Source organism: Triturus cristatus, chromosome 8 (genome assembly GCF_964204655.1).
Source record: "Triturus cristatus chromosome 8, aTriCri1.1, whole genome shotgun sequence".
Taxonomy (NCBI): domain Eukaryota; kingdom Metazoa; phylum Chordata; class Amphibia; order Caudata; family Salamandridae; genus Triturus; species Triturus cristatus.
The window spans coordinates 189,887,974-189,911,447 of record NC_140591.1 but is presented as its reverse complement, the minus strand read 5'-3'; the positions used below and the strand labels follow the sequence as shown (position 1 = coordinate 189,911,447).

The 23,474-nt window shown below is 48.5% G+C and overlaps 1 protein-coding gene across 3 annotated transcripts in view; it reads left to right on the top strand.

Annotated features, from left to right (window-relative positions):
- The window catches only part of DOP1B (DOP1 leucine zipper like protein B), a 687,459-nt gene that overhangs the window by 227,949 nt on the left and 436,036 nt on the right, over nt 1-23,474 (top strand). For all 3 annotated transcript variants that reach the window (XM_085621292.1, XM_085621294.1, XM_085621293.1), the window contains one exon: nt 10,438-10,547. In XM_085621292.1, the coding sequence (XP_085477418.1) occupies nt 10,438-10,547 (110 nt within the window). The remainder of the gene's footprint in view (nt 1-10,437; nt 10,548-23,474) is intronic.

Genomic DNA, 23,474 nt, shown 5'->3' with positions numbered 1-23,474 from the left:
GTACTGCAGAAGATTTGTAAAGGATTATGGGTCCATGGTGACTCCCTTGAATGATCTTACATCAAAGAGAATGCCCAAGAAAGTTCAGTGGATAGTTAGCTGTCAAAAGGTATTTGATGACCTCAAGCAGGCCATGTGCACTGCTCCCATTCTGCAGAGTCCTGACTATTCCAAACAATTTATTGTTCAAACTGATGCATCTGAGTTGGGGGTAGGGGCTGTGTTATCATAATTGAATGCAGAGGGTCAGGATCAGCCAGTAGCTTATATTAGCAGAAGGCTGACCCCCAGAGAGAAACGTTGGTCCGCTATTGAGAGGGAAGACTCTGCTGTAGTTTGGGCTCTGAAAAAAGTTGAGGCCATACTTGTTTGGAATTCACTTCATTGTTCAGACTGACCACAAACCCCTCTTGTGGCTAAAACAGATTAAGGGTGTAAACCTCAAACTTTTTGAGGTGTTCCATTTCCCTACAGGGGATGGACTATACAGTGGAACATAGACCTGGGAGTAACCATGCCAATGCAGATGGACTCTCCAGATATTTCCACATAGAACATGAAGACTCAACTGGGTAAGGTTAGCCTCATCTCCTTTCTTTTGGGGGGGGGGGGGGTGGTTGTGTAGGAAAGTAAGATCTTCTTCTTATGTTTACCCCCACTTTTTGCACCCACTGTTTTGACTAGTCTGGCTGGGATCCTGCTATTCAGGACCCCAGCATATCTGCTTTCTCCTCTAAATTGATATGTATGTACTTTGATACAACTCCAGATTGGATACTGTGGTACCCTTATCAGTCCCTAGTATATGATACCCATATTCCCAGGGCATAGGTACCCCAGAGGCCTGCCATGGGCTGAAACATGTATTATGCCAGCCATGAGAGGCCATGCAAAATGGAACCTCAGGCCTGCTACTGCAGCCTGTGCAAGCTGGTGCTTACACCACTTACGAGAGATATGAGTTCACTATATCTATATATATCACTACACTTAAAACCTTATAAGTCACCCCTATAGCAGGCCTAAACAATCCTGAAGGCAGGGTGCTGGGTTTTACGTGAGAGGGTGCTCCTGCATGAGCAGGGTCCCTCTGCAGTGTTCGGAGACCATTCTCCCGGGCTGTACGTGATACTGCCAGACATACAGGTAGAGGTGCATTATAACCTTGCGGTAAATGCGATCTCGAAAACAACTGCAACTAATTTTGTTGTGTTTGGCGTCAAACACCTTGGAATCATACCTCCACATCAGTAACTAGGCTAGGAGGTATGATTCCTCCCCTCAAAACCGAGGTTCTGGGGGTACCTTAGTCTACCGGTACCAACTTTCTCGAGCTTTACAGCACAAAATGGATGCTGCCAGCCACAGATAAAAGTCTGCCCTCCTGCTGCTGAGCCAAGCTCGTGCAGAGGAAGGTCGGACAATAGGTATCCTGTCATAGGGAGATGTGACCACTCCCAGACAGGATTTAGTGTTTTGGGGATGGGTGGGTGCACGGTCTCTGTGCCAGAAAGTCTGCACGGGGGGCCCATTTGGTGTCCCTGTGCATAGTCCAGCTCAAACCAGTTCTGGGAGCCATTTGCTCCTGTTCTGGCGGGAAACTGGACAAAGGACATGGGTGTAGCCACCCCTCTGTCCTGTCCCTCCCCTAGGAGGGTCCCTAGAATTGGTCCAACCCTTTCCCCCGTGGGTATAAAATGTGTTACCTGGGTACAGGACATTAGATTTTACGTGGACAAGATTCTGCAAGAAGATACCACTATACTTCGACCGGCTGGACACGCTGGACTTCGCTTGGACTCGTCTTCGTCTTCCCTTGCTGTCCACAGTCTCGCCTCTGTCTGTGATCCATACAGGTTCCGTGCTGGACCCTGTGGACCTCCAAGACAACAGAAAAATCTCCCTTGGAGGGAAGGAGTCACCCCCCTGCAAACGCAGGCACCGTAACGCATCTGACCGGTTTGCTGATCTTGAGCTCCTGCGGACTCCAAAGGCTCCAGCAACACTGGAGGTGGGTTTCTGAAAGTCTCCGAGGTTGAGCTGCTCTCTCACTTAGTTTGAGGCGGATATCCCTCGTGGGGACCGTATACCCGTACTCCTGTGCACTGCGTCCATTTGCAGCTGCACATGCTTGTTGTCGTGCAACACGTCCGTGCATTGCGTTATTTGTAGTCCTGACCCCAGTGCATCTTTTCTGAGAAGGACTCCGGCATCCTCGCACTCTGTGCCCTGCTAGCTAGTATCCTGTGAAACCGCCTGCGGTCCCCTCGCGACTCCTGTGCCTTCGGCCTGTGGGTCCACTTGAGGGTCAACTTTGCTTTATTTGGGCTCCCCTGGTTGCTCCAGGCCTGCACTGACTCCCCTTGCTGTGGTGAGTCTCCTAGTCCTTGCTGGGCCAGATCAACACAGAATTTGACCATCTACGTTGTTTGCCACTGCCAAGGCTTGTTGGTGCTCTCGCCGGACACTAACCCCTCAGCACTCGACATCCTTCGTGGGACAGCTCGCCTCCGGCTCCTGGTCATCCTAGACGTCTCCGGGTCCTCGCATCTGAAGAGTCAAGATAACCGTCAACACACCTGAAGCACCCGACATGTGACCCAGACTCTGTCCCCTCTGCTTTCAGGTTCTTCTCATCTAGATTCCACGTTTGGATTCCACCGGACACTTTTCGTACTTCCAGCAGCAGCATTTCTCTGTCGACATCCATAGAAAATGACAAGGGTTTCCGACGCCACTTCGCACCTATGCACCCGGCTCCTCTGGGATAGGTAACTCTGGTACAAAGGTATCCACGGGTGGGGTGGCTCTTCAAACTCTTAAGTTCCAAGGGTTGCCTTCGTAATCTGCTGGGAAGGGTCCTTAATCTCTAATTTTCCAACCGCGACTTTCCCACTGAATTGTACAGAGCATGTGGTCGTGTTCTCGCTCTGCACCCATCCTCTGTGGGGTCCCGACTCACTCACCTTGGGTGGTTTCTTTGGGTCCCAGCAATTCAACACCTCCTAGACTACGTCTAGTCCCGAGTCGTGGTTCCTATACCACTTATTTAGTATATGATTTGGTCTCCCCCTGTGTATTGTGCTACTTAAGCTTGATTCTTTGCAACTGTGTTGTTTGATTTGTGTTCTATCCTCATGTAGAGGATACTAGAGAGTGTTATATAAAATAAATACATATTTCTATAACTACTGTGTGGTTTCCCTTTCATTTAACCGATATTATATCTGGTAAAACAAGGTGCTTAACATTCCTCCAAGACTTAGCCTGAAGGCTGCTCTCCATAGCTACCACTAGGATAGCTTTCAATAAAGGTTATCGTTGACCAAATCACCATCAGGGTTGTTTGGACTGGTACAAGGTGCCCACTTTAATTAGTGGACAGCATATACCAGGCCAACTTCTCACAATCTCCTTTTCCTAATAGGAAAATGGGATGCATTTAAAAAATAAAATAATACTTTTATAAACCTTTTTAGGTCCCTGGGACCAATGTCTTCTCATAAAGAAATGTTTTTGTGAACGTCCACAAAGGGAAAGGGGTCTGTTGGGGACCCCTTCATGTTTTCGAATGGTTACCACAATTTTGATTTGGTGGTAAAATATTAATATTTTGCGACCCGACTTCAGTCACAAAACAATACATAAATGAAATAAGCAGTATTTGAAATGGTCGAATTCTACACACCTCTTCTAAATACCGATTCAGTATTTACTCTAAAACCCAAATAGTGATTCGGTAACATGTTACTGAATCACAATGTGGTGTTTTTTGCATATACAAATCCTTTTTGCATTCAGAAAGGCTAATTTGACCTTTGCAGCTGTAAATTTGCTTGGTACATCTGCCCCCCTATGCTTTTGTAGGCAGCTACCAAGCCTTTTGCACCAGCAGGAACAGTTCTTCTCTAACTCTTCTTCCCCTTCTGCAGTAGCTGCCAACCCATCTCGAAGTCCCCTCACAGGCCCACACTCAGTTTGTAGGAGACAGGGTGCAAAATGTCCTCCCCGGCAGAAGATACCTTACCTCGCCTGGCAATCATTATTATTATAATTCGTAGTAGATTTGTAGAGCACTTCTTACCACCCATGAAGGTATTCAGGCGCTGGCAGAGTCCAGTTGATTAGCGGGTTAAACAGGTCTTCAGGGACCATTGGAACTTTGTAGATGAAAACGTAGCTCATTTCATGTCTTCGCTGCTAGGTAGGAGAAGGAGCGACCTCTGCCTCTGCTACATTGGATGCGGGAGTGAGGGTTCGAGAAAGGGACGCTGAGCGGAGGTGTCTGGTGGGTTGATGGCAGTTCAGGCGGTGGTTCAAGTAGGCCGGTCCTTAAATTTGTAGGGCCTTGTATGCATGGGTCAGGAGCTTGAACTGGCATCTCTTTTTGTTCAGAGAACCAGTGGAGTTACCTGAGGTAGGGAGCGATGTTGATTTGTCTAGGGATGTCCAGGATGAGTCTGGCTGTGGCGTTCTGCATGGTCTTTTGGCGTCGGGGGAAGGGAGCTGTGATCCATGTATAGAGAGCGTTGCCATATTTCATTCGGCTGCAGATGAGTGTCTGGGTGATGATGTGTCTTGAGCTTTGTGGTAGCTATTTGACTATCTTGCAAAGCAAGAAGCAGGAGGACGAGACTGAGTCGACCGGAGTCGTCGTGGTTAGCTTGTTGCCCAGGAGGATGCCTGGTTCCTAGGGTGGTCAGTGGGGGTAGGAGTAGGTGAAAGTTCTGAGGTCCACTAGGATGCGTCCTATTGGGAGCTTATGTTTCTGAGAATCAGTACCACTGTTTTGTCCGTGTTGCGCTTCATGCGGTTGTCCTTCATCCAGTTGGTGAGGTCTGTCATGCAGTTGTTGAGGTTGGCCTTAGTTTTGGCAGTGTATTTTGAGAGGGTGAGTTTGAGTTGTATGTCGTCTGCGTAGGATATGATGTTGAGTCCGTGGGTTTTGGCGATGCTGGCCAGAGGTGTCATATAAGTGTTAAAGAAGGTGGGACTAAGCGTGGATCCTTTGGGTAATCCACAGATGATATCCTTGGGTTTGGAGTTGAAGGCCGACTCTTTGCATTCTTCCGGGAAGAAAAGAGGCGATCATTTGAGAGCGGCTCCTTGGATACCTACATTGTACAGCCTTGTGATGAGTGTGTGGTGGGAGACCGTATCCAAGGCTACCAAGAGGTCTACGAGGATCAGAGCCGCAGTCTCTCCTTGGTCAGGTAGGGCTTGAATGTCATCGGTAGGCGTGATCAGGGATCTCTCGGTGCTGTGGTTGCTGCAGAATCCGGATTGGGAGGAGTCAAGTTTTGTTCCAGATGTGAGGAGAGTTGATGGCTTTTTCTAATACTTTGGCTGGTAGCTGGGAGATCTGTCTGTAGTTGTTGAGTTTGCTAGGGTCTGCTGATGGTTTCTTTAGTAGGATGTTGACTTTTGCATGTTTCCATTCATCTGGAAAGGTGGCCATGGCAATCGAGGTGTTGAACAAGATGGCTGATTCTGGCTTTGCCAGGTTGAAGCTGTGGTGAGACCATGGGTCACTTGGGGAACCTGAGTGGGACCGAGTTCATGATGGAGGCCGTCTCCTGTGGGGCGAGCTGGCTCCATTCGGTTAGTCAGATTTATGTGGTCATTGCTTTGTTTGAAGAAGTTGGTGGCCTTGGGCTGGTGTTTGAAGTTTCTTTAGATAGTGCCGATTTTGTCATAGAAGATGTTTGCAAGGTTATCATAGAGTTCCTGTGAGGGGGTAATGTATGTTGCAGCTGAGGGGTTGGAGAATTGTTGACGATGTTGAAGAGTTTTTTGCTCTTAATGGAGTTTGATTTGATGCGTGAGGCAAAAACCTTTTTCTTCGATTCTCTCATCTCTCTGTGGTAGAGGGCTATCTTGAAGGCAGTCTTGTCGGTTACTTCCTTGCTGTTGCACCAGTGAGGAAGAAGTTGTCAGTTATGAGGGTGGAGGTGAGGTCCCAAATCTCAATGGTGTGTTTGCATAGCGAGTGTGTGTTGTGAAGGGCACATGCGAGTTGGTTTTTTTGTTCAGGTGGTGTCTGTGGCGTTTGGAGTGGGGATGGTCGGTTGGCTGGTGTGTGTGTGCTGCGGCAGGTGAAGTGACAAGAGGGTGCAGGTGCCAATGGGCTTTCAAATAATTCAAAGGGGTTTATCCTGCCTTTTCTTTCTTCCCAGGACACTTTTTCCCTATTTCAGAGCTTCACTCAGTAGACCATTTTGCAATCCTGTTGCAAGAAGTAAACCTACCAACCAAAGGTGCCTGCAAGCGCGTGCCAGATTTGGAGAGAGCAGGGGCGGTGCTATTCGTGCTACTTCCTCATTCCGAAGAAGGATGGATGCCTCAGGCTTCTCCTCAGCTTCTGCCCTCTGAATGGCTTCTGAGGAAAAACAAATTCAAAATAGTTTACCCTGTCTCAGATTCTTTCTGCTCTGGAGCCAGCAGACTGTATAGTGTCAATGGACTTTGAGGACTTGAACTTCCACAAGCACTTCCTGTGATTCATGATGGGGTTGGCACACTTCCAATTTGCTGTGCTGCACTTGAACCAACCAACACACCTCACGTGTTTATGAAAGTGAAGGCGGTGGTCATTGCCCACCTTCAGAGGTCAGGGATACACATGTTCCCATACTTAGACATTTGGTTGCTCAAAGTTGGCTTGTCACATTCAGTTGTAGGCTACCTCCAAACAACAGCCGAATTCATGACATTCTTCATGTTTTCCATTTATGATCTAAGGCCCCACTCAGAGGCTTCCTTTCATAGGGGCTGTACTGACCACTGTATCATTTAAGGCCTTCCCGCCACCGCAACTAGTCTAGGACTTTCAGATTCTGATACCAATGTTTCAGGCTTTGTCTTGAGTTTCCATGAGGATTGTCTTGAGGCTTCTTGGACTCCTAGCCTTGTGCATTCACCTCATCCTATATGCTCGCTGGCATCCCCAGACCCTACAGTGGTTCCTCAGGTTTCAATGAGCTCTCTGACTCCATACAGACCTCACCGGAGACTGCTTGAGCTCTGGTGGCAGTCAAATGACAACCTGATCTGCGACAGGCCACTCTCCTTTCTCCACCCACACTTTACAGTTGTGACAGATGCTGTACTGCTGAACTGGAGAGATTATGTTTGATTGCTGGGAATCAGAGAACTCTGAACTTTGGCAGAGAGCCAGCTCCACATCAGTCTTTTGGTGCTTCAGGTGATCCTTTTGGCTCTGAAAGCCTTCCCTCCACTGGTCAAAAGGAGGCTGGTGCAAGTCCTCTTTGCCTCTCTGGCCCTATCCAGATCTCACAGTATCAAGTTCTGGTGGCAGACAAATCTGAACCTGACCTGCGGAAGGCCACTCTCCTTTCTCCACCCAGGCTTCAGGGTTGTGACCGATTCAGTACTGCTAGGTTGGGAATTTTACGTAGTATTGGTGGAAATCTAAGACCTTTAGTCATCCGCATAGAGCCAGCTGCAAATTCTTCTTCTGATGCTTCAGGTGATCCTTTTGACCCTGAAAGTCTTCCAGTCATTGATCAAAAAGAGGCTGGTGCAAGTCCTCAGTGACAAAACAACCGCCATGTGGTACTGCAACAAACAGGGTAGAGTGGAGTTTGGTTCCTGTGACAGGAGGTGCTATGCCTCTGGAGATGACTGGGCCAGCAGGACATTTTTCTGGTAGCTAGCCATCTGGCAGGATCTCTGATTGCTAGGGCTGTCAGAACAGACAAGCTCAGCAGATGTCACCTGCCGGTCCACGAGTGGCATCTCTGGAAGTGGCAAGGGATATCTTTGATCAATGAGGCAGGCCTTGGTTGAATCTGTTCATCACAGTTGTGAATGCACAGTGTCAAAACTACTGCACACTGGAGATTCCTCAGGGAAAGTCACTTGGAGATGCATTTTGACAGCAATTAGACACTGTTCTCCTGTATGTCTTTACAATGATACCTCTCCTGCCTCTAGTTTGGAGGAAAATCAGGATGGACTGAACCTGAGTAATTTTAATTGTCACTGACTGGACCATGGGAGTATAGTAGCCAGAAGCCCCGTGCAGGAGTATGAGAGCAGTTAAAATTGTTTGATCTGCCAGCCACAGTGGTCTGTGGCATCCTTGCAGCCTGATGCCCTTTGACAAAGTCCACCTATGCTGGGCGAAAATTAATTGATAATGTGGCGCTTGTCAAACTGACCTCCTTCAGCCAAACATTTTGATGTATTAGTTTTCACTGGCCCAGAAAGGCTTTACTATGAACATAGGTAAGGATCATCTATCATTCCTTTCAACCTATTTTTTGTTTACTTGATCAACTAAATCACCTGTTCTTATACCTTTTATCAAAGGTCTAACTTGCAGTGTTCCGCCAAAGCAGTTGGTCATGTCATAGTGACATTGCACTTAGTATAGCATTTTTTTATGTGCATGCCTTTTAAGCCAGTGCACAGCTGTTCATTGTGACTGCTGGCACTTAAAACAGTTTACCTGATTGTTATCACCTCTGCACATTGAATGAGTGAACTGCATCCATTGTACACAACCTTCTTCATAGACAAATTACTTGTGTGGAACAAGGCAACCATCATATAAAGTATATATAAAGTAATGATACCGTTTCCCTTCGGCCAGTCTATCACTCTGCAAACGTTTTTTGCTCCACTTCACCTTTCGAAACTCATCCCCAAAAAAGATTTGAGTTTTGAGGTTTTCTGTGAAAGACTTCACAGAAAACCATCATGTAGGTAATCAGAACATAGTCCTCTACACTAAAATCTGCTATGCACCGGCCAAGAAGCAACCTGTATGCGAAGGCTCATTCAACCATGGCCGCTATGACGGTATTGGCATGTGAGTGCCTAGTCTGAACATCTGCCAGTCTATGATGTGGGCATCAGTGCACATGCTCATGATACACTACTTCCTTGACAGACCGCTTCAACAAGTTTTACAATCTGAGTACACATCTTAGATTCTCCAGTTTTGGGAAGTACTACTGTTATCTCTACTAAAGGTGATAATTCTGCAGTTAGAAGAATCCATCAGAAGAACAAGTTACTTCCCGTTGGTAATGCTCCTACTGATGATTACTGTATCTAGCAGCAGGTTCTTCACTACCCTCCCACAACCCTGTCCTGTGAAATGGACTCTGAACATCATTATAAGGTTGCGAGTTAGAATTTGGCACAAAATCACATACAATTTCTTTGCGTTCTCCGCGTCTGAGGTGCAAGACCCACATGAAATGCCATATATCCCTCCAATTATCTGAGCTTGAGTGCTTTTTATAGCCCAAACTCTGTGCAAGCAGATTGAAAAAAATGTATGTCTGATATTTCAAGCTTAGACTTTCCCTGCCTGTAGAATATGAAATCTCCCGGTAGAATAATCAGCAGTGTTCCCTCTAAACTTCCAATTGCAATGGGTCCAGTAATTCATGTACCCTCCCAATTAATGTGGGCCTAAGCAGTGTGCTTTAGCTAAACGTGGGCTCAACATTTGTTAACTTCACTTGTATTACAAAACATTTTACACACTTATGGCACAGATATGATCCCTCTGATGCTTTGTGAATATTTAATTTTTAAATTTGCGTTGAGGGGATTAATTATCACCAGTTTCCACAACAGAATCCGGCACTGTTTAACATGAGTATAGAGTGCAGTCAAATTGATGTTCAAGAAATGGCATAATTGTTTACTGCTGCTTCATCATGATTATGAAAATTCCATATGCTGTGGTTTTGAAGCTGAAGGAAGAGTAGATGGGTGGGTAATATCTCAGAAGAAAACACAAAAAGCTATCAACATGTATCTGTCAAGCAGACACTTGTTATTGTGATGAATGTTTCATGGAAAAAATCAATCATGTAGTACACATTTCTATTTAAAATGACGAGTTCCTAATTTTTTATTTCTGGTGATTTTCTATCAATTGCTATTTCTTGGTATATTCTATACAATTGCAATTATTTGATATCAGATATGAAGGAACCACTTGTCGGTATCTCTAATCATAGCAAATTCTCAGCAAAATAATATTTTGTCGAATACATTCAGGCATATTGCAAAAAAAGGAAATTTCTTTGTTTCACTTTTATTTATTGTACTTCGCACGTCAGAAGTCGATCAGTACAGCCCATAGATAATGTGATACTATTACAAACCAGGTTTAGTGTTGTTTATTACTTAATTTAAAAGGTTTGTGAAGCACCTTATGTATAGTCTCCCAGCTACTACATTGTTGGGAAGCAATTCTCTATATGATCTATCTTGCTCATTAAAATAAGTAAGACTGTCCTTGATTGCAATTGAGGAGTGCAAGTGCCTTTCTTTTATCTATGCCCTGCTATGGTGTGGATAAATAAATTGCACACTTAGTAATGTAATGTGACAAAAAATGCCTCACATTATGATTTGATGTTTTTATGACTTATTTAATTAATTTTGCAGGCTCTGATATAAAAATGGGAATCTTGGCTCCGGAGCCAACTACAGCAACATCCTCTGAAGATCAAGCAAACTATTTCTTTGACAAATACTCCAGGGAGCTTTTAGTTTTGGTGAGTGACCTAGTACTGCCAATGATGAAGTCCAGATGGGTATGTGTCCGAAGAATCAACATAAAAACAAATAAAGTCCCTCAAAGTACAATCAATCAATCAATCGGTCTTGTAACGTCCAACTTGTCTTTCCAGGGGGTCTCCAGGTGCTGGGATTCTGTGAGCCTCGGTCGGGTGACTGATGGTTTAAAGAGCCAGGTCTTGAGCTTCTTCTTGAGGTCTTCAGTGAGAGGGAGGTGCGTATGTGGAGGGGAAGGTCATTCCAAGATTTGGTGGTGAGGTAGGGGAAGGAACGACCTACGCAGCAGCTTTGGTGAATGCGTGGGATGTGGGCCAGGGCGAACGTAGAAGTGCGGAGCTCCTTGGTTGGCTGGTGGAATGTCAGGGGGTTGTTGAGGTAGGCGGGTCTGGAATTGTGGAGTGCTTTGTATGCATGAGCGAGGAGTTTGAAGAGACATCTTTCCCAGGCAGGTATCCAGTGGAGGGCTCTGAGGTGGGGGGAGGTGCTGGTTTTTCTAGGAAAGTTGAGCATGAGTCTAGGTGTTGGGTTCTGAATGGTCTGGAGGCGGCTCAGGAGGTGTTTGGTGCTTTTGACGTAGAGTGAGTTACCATAGTCGAGTCTGCTGGAGACGAAGGCCTGGGTGACTGTCTTCCTGGTCGAGACGGGGATCCATCAGAAGATCTTGTGGAGCACGTGGAGGGTGTAAAAGTATGCAGATGAGAAGGCGTTGATCTGCTCCTTCATGGTCAGTTGACTGTCCACGACGATTCTGAGGTTGCATTCGAGGCCATTGGGGGTGAGAGAGGGGCCGGGGAACGGTGGGCCACCTGGTGCCATCCCAAAGGGAGGGCTTGTTTCCAAAGATGGAGACCTCTGTTTTGTCCGAGTTGAGTTTTAGGCAGTTAGCCTTCGTCCAGATGGCAATGTTAGTCATGGTGTTAGGGAAGTCGGTCTTGGTGGCGGCAGTGTCTTCTGTCAGAGAAAGGACAAGATGGGTGTCGTCAGCTAAGGGATGATGTTGAGTCAGTGGGTGCGGGTGATGTCTGCAAGAGATGTCATGTAGATGTTGAAGAGGGAGGAGCTCTTGGTGACGCCGCAGATGATGTCTTTAGGTGTGAAGACAAAGGTAGGTAGGTGGATCCTCTGTGTTTGGCCGGAGATGGAGGAGATTCAGTTGAGTGTGTTGCCTTGGATGCCAATGTGGTGGAGTCTGGTGATGAGGGTGTGGTGGGAGACAGCGTCGAAGGCTGCTGAGAGGTCGAGGAGTATGAGGGCTGCTGTTCTACCTATATCGAGGAGGCGTCTGCGATCAGGATGGTCTCAGTGCTGTGGTTGGGCCAGAAGCCAGATTGAGAGGGTTCGAGCAGGTTGTTTTCTTCGAGGTAGTCCGTGAGCTGGCAGTTGATGGCTTTTTCCAGGACCCTGGCTGGGAAGGAGATTAGCGAGATGGGGCAGTAGTTTTTGAGTTCGTTGGGGTTGGTGGAGTGTTTCTTCAAGAGGGGCTTGACTTCCCCATGCTTCCAGGCATCAGGAAAGGTGGGGGTGGTGATGGTTGTATTCAATCAATCAATCAATGCATTTGTAAAGCGCGCTACATACCCGTGAGGGTCTCGAGGTGCTGGGGTGGGGGGGTGCGCTGCTACTAATCGAAGAGCCAGGTCTTGAGAAGTCTCCTGAAGGCCAGCAGGTCCTGGGTCTGTCGTAGGTTGGCAGGGAGATCGTTCCAGGTCGAGATAGGAGAAGGATCTGCCTCCCGCGGTGGTTTTCCGGATGCGAGGAACTGTGGCGAGGGCGAGGGTGGCAGAGCGGAGGTTGCGGGTGGGGGTGTGGAAGCTGAGTCGGTTGTTGAGGTATGTCGGTCCGGTGTTGTGTAGCGCCTTGTGTGCGTGGACGAGGAGCTTGAAGGTGATCCTCTTGTCGGCTGGGAGCCAGTGCAGGCCTCTCAGGTGGGGGGGGGCGATGTGGCTGCGTCGGGGGACGTCAAAAATCAGTCGTGCCGAGGCGTTCTGGATTCGTTGTAGTCGTCTCCGGAGTTTGGCTGTTGTTCCCGAGTAGAGAGCGTTTCCGTAGTCGAGTCTGTTGGTGATGAGGGCCTGGGTGACGGTTTTTCTTGTGTCGGGAGGGATCCACTTGAAAATCCTGCGGAGCATTCGGAGGGTGCAGAAGCAGGATGCGGAGACGGCGTTGACTTGCTTCGTCATGGAGAGGGAGGAGTCGAGGATGACCCCCAGGTTGCGTGCGTGGTCGGTGGGTTCCGGGGGTGTGCCTAACAATGTGGGCCACCAGGAGTCGTCCCAGGCTGATGGGGTGGGTCCGAGGATGAGAACTTCCGTCTTGTCTGAATTCAGCTTCAGTCTGGTGTCCTTCATCCAGTCGGCGACGGCCTTCATTCCTCTGTGTAGTTTGGCTTTGGCGGTGTTGGGGTCTTCGGTGAGGGATATGATCAGCTGGGTGTCGTCGGCGTAGGAGATGATGTTGAGGCTGTGTTGTCTTGCGACGTGGGCGGGTGGAGCCATGTAGATATTGAACAGCGTCGGGCTGAGGGAGGAACCCTGTGGGACGCCGCAGTTGATCTCGGTGGTTCTTGAGCGGAATGGAGGGAGGCGGACGCTCTGGGTTCTGCCGGAGAGGAAGGATGTGGTCCAGGCCAGGGCCTTCTCTTGAATTCCGGCGTCATGGAGGCGCGCTGCTAGGGTGCGGTGGCAGACCGTGTCGAAGGCAGCTGATAGGTCCAGGAGGATGAGGGCGGCTGTTTCTCCTTTGTCCATCAGGATCCTGATGTCGTCAGTGGCGGCGATGAGGGCGGTCTCGGTGCTGTGGTTGCTGCGGAATCCAGATTGGGATGGGTCCAGGACGTTGTTGTCTTCGAGTTAGCGGGTCAGCTGTTTGTCGACAATTGCCGGGTACGGGAGCAGGGAGATGGGCTGGAAGTTCTTGAGGTCCTTTGTGTCCGCCTTGAGGATTTCTGTGATGTTGCTACATTGTTTTATTATACATGTTACTCAATCTCCCTCTCCTCCATTCAGGCTATTTGTATCTTGGATGTCACATCGCTATACGTTAATTTAGAAGGTGATTTCCTTCTCCAATGTCTTCAGTAACTTTGAAAGAGGAATCTTGCAATATTTGTCTTAAATAGTTAACATTAATTGATCCTGGTAAAATAAGGACATTGCCTTAAAGCACATGATTTTCTTTTGTGACGTGAAAACTGACAAATGTCATTGAAGTAATAGCCTATTGTTGTGCTAGGTAGGCCTTCCATATTTGTGAAACTCAGCTGTCCAGTGGTACGGCTTTGCTTGAAAGTCATGCTACTCAGATCCCATTGTTATATTCTAGAAAGATAATTATAGTTGTAAGGGAACTGTTTGTGATTAAGGCTCTCAATGATTTTATGCAAGCATCCGCATTTGATACATACTGTGGTATGATAAGTTCTATATATGTTGTTATTTAATCATGCTGTCACTCTTAAAAAATAATGCCCCTTATTTAGAGTTTGGCGGAGAATGTACTCCGTTGCAACGGAGTACTCTCCAAGCTGAAGTTCTGCCCACCTCATTTAAAGTTGTGTGGAACATCAGTATGTTATGAATGGAGGTTACTCCATCTCCACCGCGGACATACACCTCCGACGGAGTAAGGGCCATCAGAGGTTTAGCCATTAAACTTGTCCGTCTGATTTCATGTGGGTGATCCAATGGACAGTTTTTACTGTCCATCACCGTTAGATAAAACCTGGTGGTATGCGGCTCTGAAAACTGCATAATGACCCAAACACCATGGGAGAAAACTGGATATATGACGTTACAACGCAAACTATTACAATGCATACTTTTACAACAAGGTTTTTATAATGCAACTTCCATTACAATGCATGCTATTACAACGCAAGCCATTACAACGCGTGTTCCATTACAACATAAATTACTATTCTAACACCGCCGGGTGCTTACAACAGGGAAGGGTCAATGAGGTTTATGTGTTGTAATAGCATGCGTTGTAATGGAGCTTGCGTTGTATTGTCTGCGTTGTAAAGGCATGCCGTTGTAATTCCTGTGTTGTAATGGATTTTCCCCAAGAAAACTACCATGGTGCAGGGTCATTAGTTTTTTTTATTCAAAAAATCCTTCTTTAGAATAATAAAAACAAATCCTGCTTTTTGTTTTTGCAAATAAAAAACTGGTTAAAGGTTTGATGAACGGTACCGTCATGTTAACGAAGCTGTCCATCAAATTTTAAATACCGAGACAGCAGTTCCTGCATGAATGAAATTAGGGAAATAATTTTATAAAGCGCGCAATACCCGGGGGTGTCTTAGCGCTAAGTAAATCTAGACCCAGGGGGCCATCAGCCAGAGGTGTATCTAAGGTGTCGCACAGTGGAGTGGGAATAGTCTGCTTCCTTAATTGTTGCAGGATGGGTTGTGAGCGAAGTACAAGAGGCAGGGAATTCCATAGCTTCCTACTGCAGTATGTGAGCGTTCTTCCGCCCCATTTTGCTCTGTTAATTCTTGGGACCATGACCATTTTCGCAGAGCTTTATCTGGCATTCCTGCTGGTCGAATGCCAGGAGAACTGATCTTAAAAAAAAAAATGGACCGGATCTATAAAGGGCCTTGTGGATTAGACACAGAGCCTTAAAGGAGATCCTCTTTCTCCACTGGCAACCAGTGAAGGTCTTACAGTAAATGAGAAATTGGTTTAAACTTGGGGACCTTCAGTAGCGTTCTTGCTACAACGTTCTGTTAGGACTGCAGATTTTATATCAAGAATTTGGAGGTGCCGAAATAGAGGGTATTACAATAGTCCATTTTCGAGGCAATGAGAGCCATCATCACCGTTTTCTGTAGTTCAAATGGAATGAATGGGAGAATGTTTTTAGAACCCTCAGCCCTCTCAGTGTAAGAGATATCAGCTGGACCGGTAGGTCGACGGAGTAAACGTAGTTCTCGTCTGTCTCAATTAGGCCTAATGTCATTAAATGGTGAGTGGAGTCTTTCCCTTATGTTTTGACAACATCTTTGATTTAGCACCATAATCCTCAAATGTGACTAAACAACTTTGTCTATGTAAATCCCAAATACCACAATTTGAGCCCAGGCTACTCATCATTAAATAATGTACTCTTGTAAGATATTGAGTTATTAATTTAGGAGGTTAAGTACAATCTTTTTCAGGGTGAACCATTAAAGTCACTAAATAAACCAAAGCTTAACCCCCTGGTAGCTATGGTTCAAAGCAGACAGGCTTAATTTAATGCAACGTGTAAGGTATTTATGCAGTATTAAAACAGTAATGAGGTAGAAATGAAAATCAATAAAAAATCCCAATTTAAACTAGAAAAATTGAATAAAATGTAATAAAATTACACTGAAATGACAAAAATCCAGTAAGGGGAACCAGAGATTTGAATTTTCAAAGTTTTAAGTAGAAATAACACCAAGAAGCACAAAATGCCAATGGTCGCGGTAGAACAGGGCCCAGGTGCAATTTTACACCGACCGTGATCGAGTGCCAGTCAGATACACTAACCAGGTTCGTCTTGGTCAAAGGTTTTACTTTCTGATTTTGGTCATTAAAGTCATAGTACACATCAGGAGCTCTCTTTTAAAGCCGCCCAGGACCTATGGGGAAGCACTTAGAGACTCACAGCGTGGTAGGCAGAAGCCAATAGTAGGATCCAGCCCAGGTTCAGTTGTCACTGGTCAGTTTCAGGAAAGACCTCTTGTATCTTGTTGTGTTCCGGTCAGCCTTGTGACCCTTGGAGTCCACTTTGTCCTGGATTCAAAAGGCAGAGCAGACTCCATCTTCTAGGCGCTTCTCAGGTATCAGACAGTAGGTTGAGTCCTCTTCTGATCTTCCACCGGTCTTAGAGTGTTGTGAGGTGGGTGCCTGGAGATGACACATGTATACCTGGCACAAGCTAGTGGGTGGGAATTACCCTTGGGGATGCCCTAACCAATAGGACTACGGGTCCCCGGACTAGCCCTACTCACTTTATTTTCAATGTGGCCAAAGTCTTTCTGCTACCCTAAACTTGGGCTCTGATGGGGGGGTGCACTATGCTAATTCTAATATCCTCCGACAACTAACAAAGTCCAGTTTTAAGCAGTACCTGTACCCACAAGAACTTTAGAGACAGAAGTCTGGTAAGGTTAAGCTGAGTTTTCATCAACCAATCAGTGAATGAACACAAATTGTTTTGGCATCCAAACCCAGCAGACGTGCTAAACAGGCTGTGGCACTGTAATGTCAAAAAGAGGCCCACTGTGACTGGAGCCTGACTGGCTGAAGGGAACAAAAAATGGAGCCTGCCAAAGTGTCAACTAACATTTGCCCTTGAGAGGGGAGGCCTCTTTGAAGTGCGCTCTAAGTGTTATATGAAAAACCCCAGCAGACCTGTCAAGCAGGATGTGACATTCAAGCAGGACTTGACAATTTCATGTCAAAACGTATCCTGTAAGGCCCCTCTGCATATTCCTTCAGGTTCAGATATGCCATCTCTGGCCATACAAGTCAGCCTAATGGTTGCTTCTTCGAGCAAGTTCATACTTCATTCACACCTATTTTAATGCTAATTACTGACTGGCATACGTTGGAGAACAAAACGCAGATTTAGCTTCCAGGGACTACAGGCAGGGCAAAGACAGCTTTCTACAAGTTACTTTCCCATAATATCTAGACATAAAACAACTTCACCATTGAATTTGATATTTAATATCTATTAAAATAGTTATTTAATCATTTGTCTAGCTAGTCCCATTCCAAGGATACAGTATTAGTATTTAGTATTTGTTAGACCTGTCAGCCCTTTGGGTGGTCCCTCCTCATCATTATTTATTTTGTCCCACTTTTGCCTCAAACCCTGTTTGAATTTTTCCTTTTTGGGAACCACCAGACTTTTTCGTGTTGCTGCAGATTCAGGGAGCCATTTTACCTACCCCTGAAACTTCTGTCTGAGGGCCTGAAGCACAAAATGGTGGCCACCTGTGACATCACCAGCATCCACTGGAACCTACCAGCACCTTCCAGAACATTCCAGAACCCTGTGACAGTTGGAGGCGGTTTAGAATGTTGGGAAGCTAAGACAGAGAGTTGGCAGTTGGAGCTGGCAGTTGGCACCTGACTGGTGAAGAGTGAGCAGCACAAACGTGAAGGAGGAAGGAGTGAAGCAGCAGGGGTGGAAACTTGTGCCTGGAGTGGGGTCCATAAACCCACCCTTGATACTAGTCCCTACTGACGGAGCCCAGCCTAGAGCCCTGTGTGGGAAGGAGTCAGAAAAACCATCCTGAGGACCTGGACAGCAGGAACAGGCCTTAGAAACAAGAGAACAGCAAGATCCTGACCTGGAAGCTGGTTTCCCTGAAGTCCGACGTCGAGTAGCCTAAGACCTGGAGCCCGAGGTGGAGAAGCGGCGCTGACTGGGAAAGCAGACGTCGTACCCGGAGCCGCCAGAGGTCGAGAGAGGGCGCCGTCAGAGGTCGTGAGGAATACCAGGGGTCGAGGAGGAAGTCACCGAGGTCGAGTGAGCGGCGTCATCGGAGGAGTGAAGTCCGCCCTCCGGAGTCGTCGGAGACCGAGGTGAAGGGTAACGGAGGTCGGGAGTGAGGATCGCACTCCGGAGTCGCCGGAAACCTGTGAGGAGCACCGGAGGTCGGGAGTGAGGATCGCACTCCGGAGCCGCCGGAAGTCGACATCGAGGCAAGGCCGGCCGACGTCATCGAAGCCGAGGTCGCCATCGGACCGGAGCCGCCCGAAGTCGACATCGAGTAAGACTGCCCGACGCCATCGAATCGGAGGCCGAGATCGAACCGAGGCCGCTGACGTCGAGACCGGAGCCGCCGCCGGCGTCGTCAAAGAACTGACATTGTGCCGAGGCCGCCGACATCGAGCTGGAACCGCCTCACGGCATCGACCCGACTCCAGCGGCGTCGGAGCAGCAGAAAAAGGGCAGTAAGTGGAGTAGAGGGCGCCTAAGGCCCTGTGGAGACCTGAGAGACTGCTCCAAGGGGCTAGGGAGGTGCTGGAACCAACCTGACTGTGCCAGGGGTGAACTGGGACTAATCTAGAGAAGTTGTGTGGAGAGAGAGAGCCAGGTCTCTGGTATTTCCCCCCTTTATCTACCTCAGTTTAGGCCTCAGCCTTGACCAAGCCAGGGAGTAGACACCCCCAAGCCTTCCACATCCCCACAAGCTGTGCCTGGGCCAAATCAGCCCTTAGGAATTCAAAAGTGATCTGAATTCATGAGTGTCACTGTCAGCTTTTAAGTATTTATTAGGGGCACTGTATTTATTGTATTTAACCTATTTATTGTTCCACTGTATTTATTGGTCCACAGTATTTATTGATGCACAATATTTATTGGTTACAGTATTTATTGCCCCAGAATATTTAATTGCCTGTCTGTATTGCACTTTTATTTATGCCTTCAGTATTTATGATCACCCCTATTTATTGAATCATTAAGCCAGTATTTATTCGTCCTGCACTTTCTAAAAAGTTTGTATATTGTGATTGTTATTTATTTTCTCCAATCAGCAACTAAGAGAAAAAGAAGATAAAGAAAGATATTTTCATAATTTTTACGGTGTAGAGTCGTTTTTGGAACGGATGCACGCATGGTTATTGTTTGGGTATGTTGTATGCTTAGCACGGAGCCTGATTCCTGACCACTCGAGCCAAGCTACCACAGTGTGTCCGGAAGACCACCACCACCCCTTCTAGTGTGGGAGTGGTTTTCCAACATAAATTGGTGTTCAGTGGTGGGATAGAGCTGTGCCTACGCATACTCAACAATAACTGTGGGTAGTCCATAGGCCTACACCGGGAGTTTTCTCAAGAGCGGCCTTCCTAATTGTGGGTTTTTGTTTTTTCCAAATTTACTCTGGTGGTGGGAGGAGGTATTATATAAGGTACCCCCCTGCATAGTTACTGCACAAAACCTGTCCTCTAACCTGAGTGGGCGAGATGGAGTTTGTACTAGAAAATCTAGAAACGTACACTGTGGCCCAACTCAGGGAGTTTTGCCAGCGGGAGGGGGTGTACTGTCCCCCAGGAGCAAAGAAGGGTGCACTGCAAACCAGCTTAAGGGCTTGGGGGGAGGCACGCCGAGAAAGCAAGGCTGAGGAGGAGGACAGGGATAGAGAGCCTGACACCGAGGGGGCTGAGATGTACCAACCTGAGGTGGGGAACCTGTCAGCGGGGCCCAGAACCATTTCTAGGAAGGGCAGCAGTGCCTCTAGCGGTGGCTTGTCTGAAGTGGAGCTAACAGACCGGAGGGAGAAAAGACAGCTCACATGGGACTTAGCAAGGCTGGAAAAGGAGAAGGAGGAGCAGAGGATGGCCCATGAATTACGACTGAAAGAAATAGATCTTCAGATCTTGAGAATCGGGGCACAACCTGTTCCTAATGGTGGCAGCCAAACCCAAGAGATCACCAGGGAACCTAAACCATACCTGCCAAAGGACATAGTAGCTAGCTATGGAGTGGGCGACGATATCGCCAAGTGGCTAGCGGCCTATGAGGTCTCGTTGAGGGCCCATGGGGTTCCAGAGAAGTACTGGGGAGGGGGATTGTACAAGTACATGCCTCCAGCTGGTAGGGATGCTTTATTGGCCCTCGAGGAGGATGAGCAGACCCACTACCCCACCATGAAACTGGCGCTCATCAGAAAGTTTGGACTAACACCTGAAAAGTACAGACAGAAGTTCAGGGGTAGTCACAAACTGGGCACGCAGAATTGGGTGGACTTCCTGGACTATGCAAAGAAGGCACTTGAAGGTTGGATTCAGGGCAGTGAAGTGAGGAACTACGAGGGGTTGTTTGACCTAGTACTGAAGGAACACCTGCTCGAGAAATGTTTCCCTGAACTGCGGCAACACCTGGTGGATAGCAAGCTGACCAGTCCCCGGAAGCTTGCTGAGGAGGCGGACATTTGGGCTAGTACCCGGGTGTCCACAAGGGGGACTGGAGGGGATACACAAAAGGCCGGACAGGGCGCCCCCCAGAAGAAAGAGGGAGGGGAAAAGAAAAAGGAGTTCTCCAAAGGCCCCCAAAATAACTTCCAAGGGAAGGGAACGGGATTCACCCCTAGGGCTAACCCACCCAGAAACCCTAATCCTGGCCAGAGTCAGCAGCCAAGGGTTGTCCATTGCTATGAGTGCGGTGGCGTTGGACACTATAAAGGAGATCCGAAGTGCTTGAAACGACCACCCCCTCCCACTGGAGGAAAGACCCCCGGAGTAGCTAGTGTAGTGCTCGGGGAGGAGATGCCCTTAACTAAGGGAAGGGAGTGGGCGGGTGTCACTTTAGTGTCCCTGGGAGAACGGGAGATGGTTCCTAAGATCCAGGTGCCCGCAAATACTGCAAAGTATGGGCAGTGGGTCACCATCAACGGCCAAAGAGGGGAGGCTCTGAGAGACACAGGAGCCAGTATGACTATGGTGCGTAGCCAACTGGTGTCTCCAGAGCAGGTAATTCCCGATGTACTCCACCCAGCCGCGATGGCTGACGGCAGAACAGGCCACTATCCAGTGGCCGAGGTTCCCTTTGAATGGGGGGGGGTTGCAGGTTCACTTCGAGTTGCCGTAAGCCCTGCCGTGCCAGTCGATTGTCTGCTGGGGAATGACATGGAGCACAACGCTTGGAAGGAGGTGGAATACCGGACTCACACTGAGATGCTGGGTACACCTGACTGGGCCTGTGTTAGCACAAGGTCCGCGACTACCCGAAGAGGGAGTTCATTCCGGCTGGAGCCTGGAACAAAGGCCCAGCCAGCTGCCAGTCAAGGGAAGAACCGAGGACAGGAGGAGCCTGCCTCGGCGTCCCCACCCCGTAGGACGGATAGGCCACCGGAGGTGGTGGACCAGGAGTCTGCGGTGGGGGACGTTACCAACCTGGAGGACCTACCCATCCCGGCCGAGTGGCACGTGGAGGGAGGCCCGTCCAGGGAGGAATTCTGCCAGGGCCAGAGGGAGTGCCCTACCCTTGAGGGGCTAAGGCGACAGGCCGAAGCCCAGGCAGCAGGGAACGTTGAAGGGAACTACAGTGTTTACTGGGAGGATGGCCTCCTCTACAGTGAACCCAAGGCACCCCTACATGGATCGTCACGAGCCTTGGTAGTTCCTCAACGTTATCGAGCCTTCCTTCTGGAGTTGGCTCACGAGATACCATTGGCAGGACACCTGGGGCAAGACAAGACCTTCGCCCGTCTTGTCCCACACTTTTATTGGTCTCAGATGAAAGTGTCGTCCGATACCTACTGCCGGACATGTGTGTCTTGCCAAGCCAGTGGGAAAATAGGGGTGAAGCTGAAAGCTCCCCTGGAACCACTTCCTGTCGTTAGCACCCCCTTTGAAAGGGTGGGCATCGACATTGTGGGTCCATTAGATCCGCCGACTACAGCTGGTCACAGGTTTATCCTGGTTCTGGTGGATCATGCCACACGGTACCCAGAGGCAATACCTCTGAGGACCATAACAGCACCTGTTGTGGCTAGGGCCCTGATGGGAATCTTTACCCGAGTGGGTTTTCCCAAGGAAGTTGTGTCCGACAGGGGGACCAACTTCATGTCAGCGTACATGCGGGCCATGTGGAAGGAGTGTGGAGTGACATACCGGTTCACCACTCCTTACCACCCCCAGACCAATGGTCTGGTGGAGAGGTTTAACAAAACCTTGAAGGGCATGATCAGAAGTCTGCCTGAAAGCCTGCGGAGGAAATGGGACGTCCTCCTACCCTGTTTACTTTTTTCCTACAGGGAAGTGCCACAGAAGGGAGTGGGCTTCAGCCCCTTCGAGCTTCTGTATGGGCACCCTGTACGTGGACCTCTCAACCTGGTGAGAGACGGATGGGAAAGAACTCCCAGAAAGCTTCCCCAGGATGTGGTGAGCTACATGCTGGCCTTCCGGAGCCAAATGGCTAAGTTGTGGAAGCAAGCTTCTGACAACTTGGAGGCCAGCCAAGCAGTGATGAAGGCGTGGTATGACCACAACGCTCACCCGGTGGAGTTGGAGCCTGGCCAGAAGGTGTGGGTGATCGAACCAGGAGAGCTTAGTGCCCTCCAGGATCGCTGGTCAGGACCCTTTGAGGTGTTGGAGAAGAAGGGTAAGGCTACCTACTTGGTGGACCTGAAGACCCCTCGTCAGCCCCTGCGGGTGCTGCATGCCAACCGCCTCAAACCCCACCACGAGAGGCCCGAAGTCATCTTGATGATGGTGACTGACGGAGGAGAGGACGTGGAAAGCGAGCCTCTCCCTGATCTGTTTGCGTCTCAAGAGAAGGATGGGTCGGTGGAGGGAGTGATTCTCTCCCCATCTCTAACTCCTGAACAGCAGGAGGACTGTCGCCAGGTCCTGGGGCAGTACTCTTCGTTGTTCTCCCTTGTCCCGGGTAGGACTCACCTGTGCGTCCATGACGTGGACACAGGAGACAGCCCACCTGTGAAGTCCAAGATCTACCGGATGTCAGACAAGGTGAAGGCCAGCATTCATAGTGAAGTCACTAAGATGCTGGAGCTAGGAGTGATCGAACCTTCTAGCAGCCCCTGGTGCAGTCCGGGGGTGTTAGTACCAAAAGCTGCACCACCGGGTGCCCAACCAGAACTGAGGTTCTGTGTGGACTATCGGGGACTGAATTCAGTGACCAAAACTGATGCTCATCCGATCCCTAGGGCGGATGAATTGATTGACCGGCTGGGAGCTGCCCAATATCTAAGTACCTTTGACCTTACTTCTGGGTACTGGCAGATCTCTTTGACTGATGGAGCAAGGGAAAGGTCAGCCTTCTCCACGCCCAATGGCCACTACCAGTTCTGTGTGATGCCCTTTGGGCTCAAGAACGCCCCTGCCACGTTTCAGCGCCTGGTAAACCAGATCCTCACCGGAATGGAGAGTTTCTCTGCTGCTTATCTGGATGACATA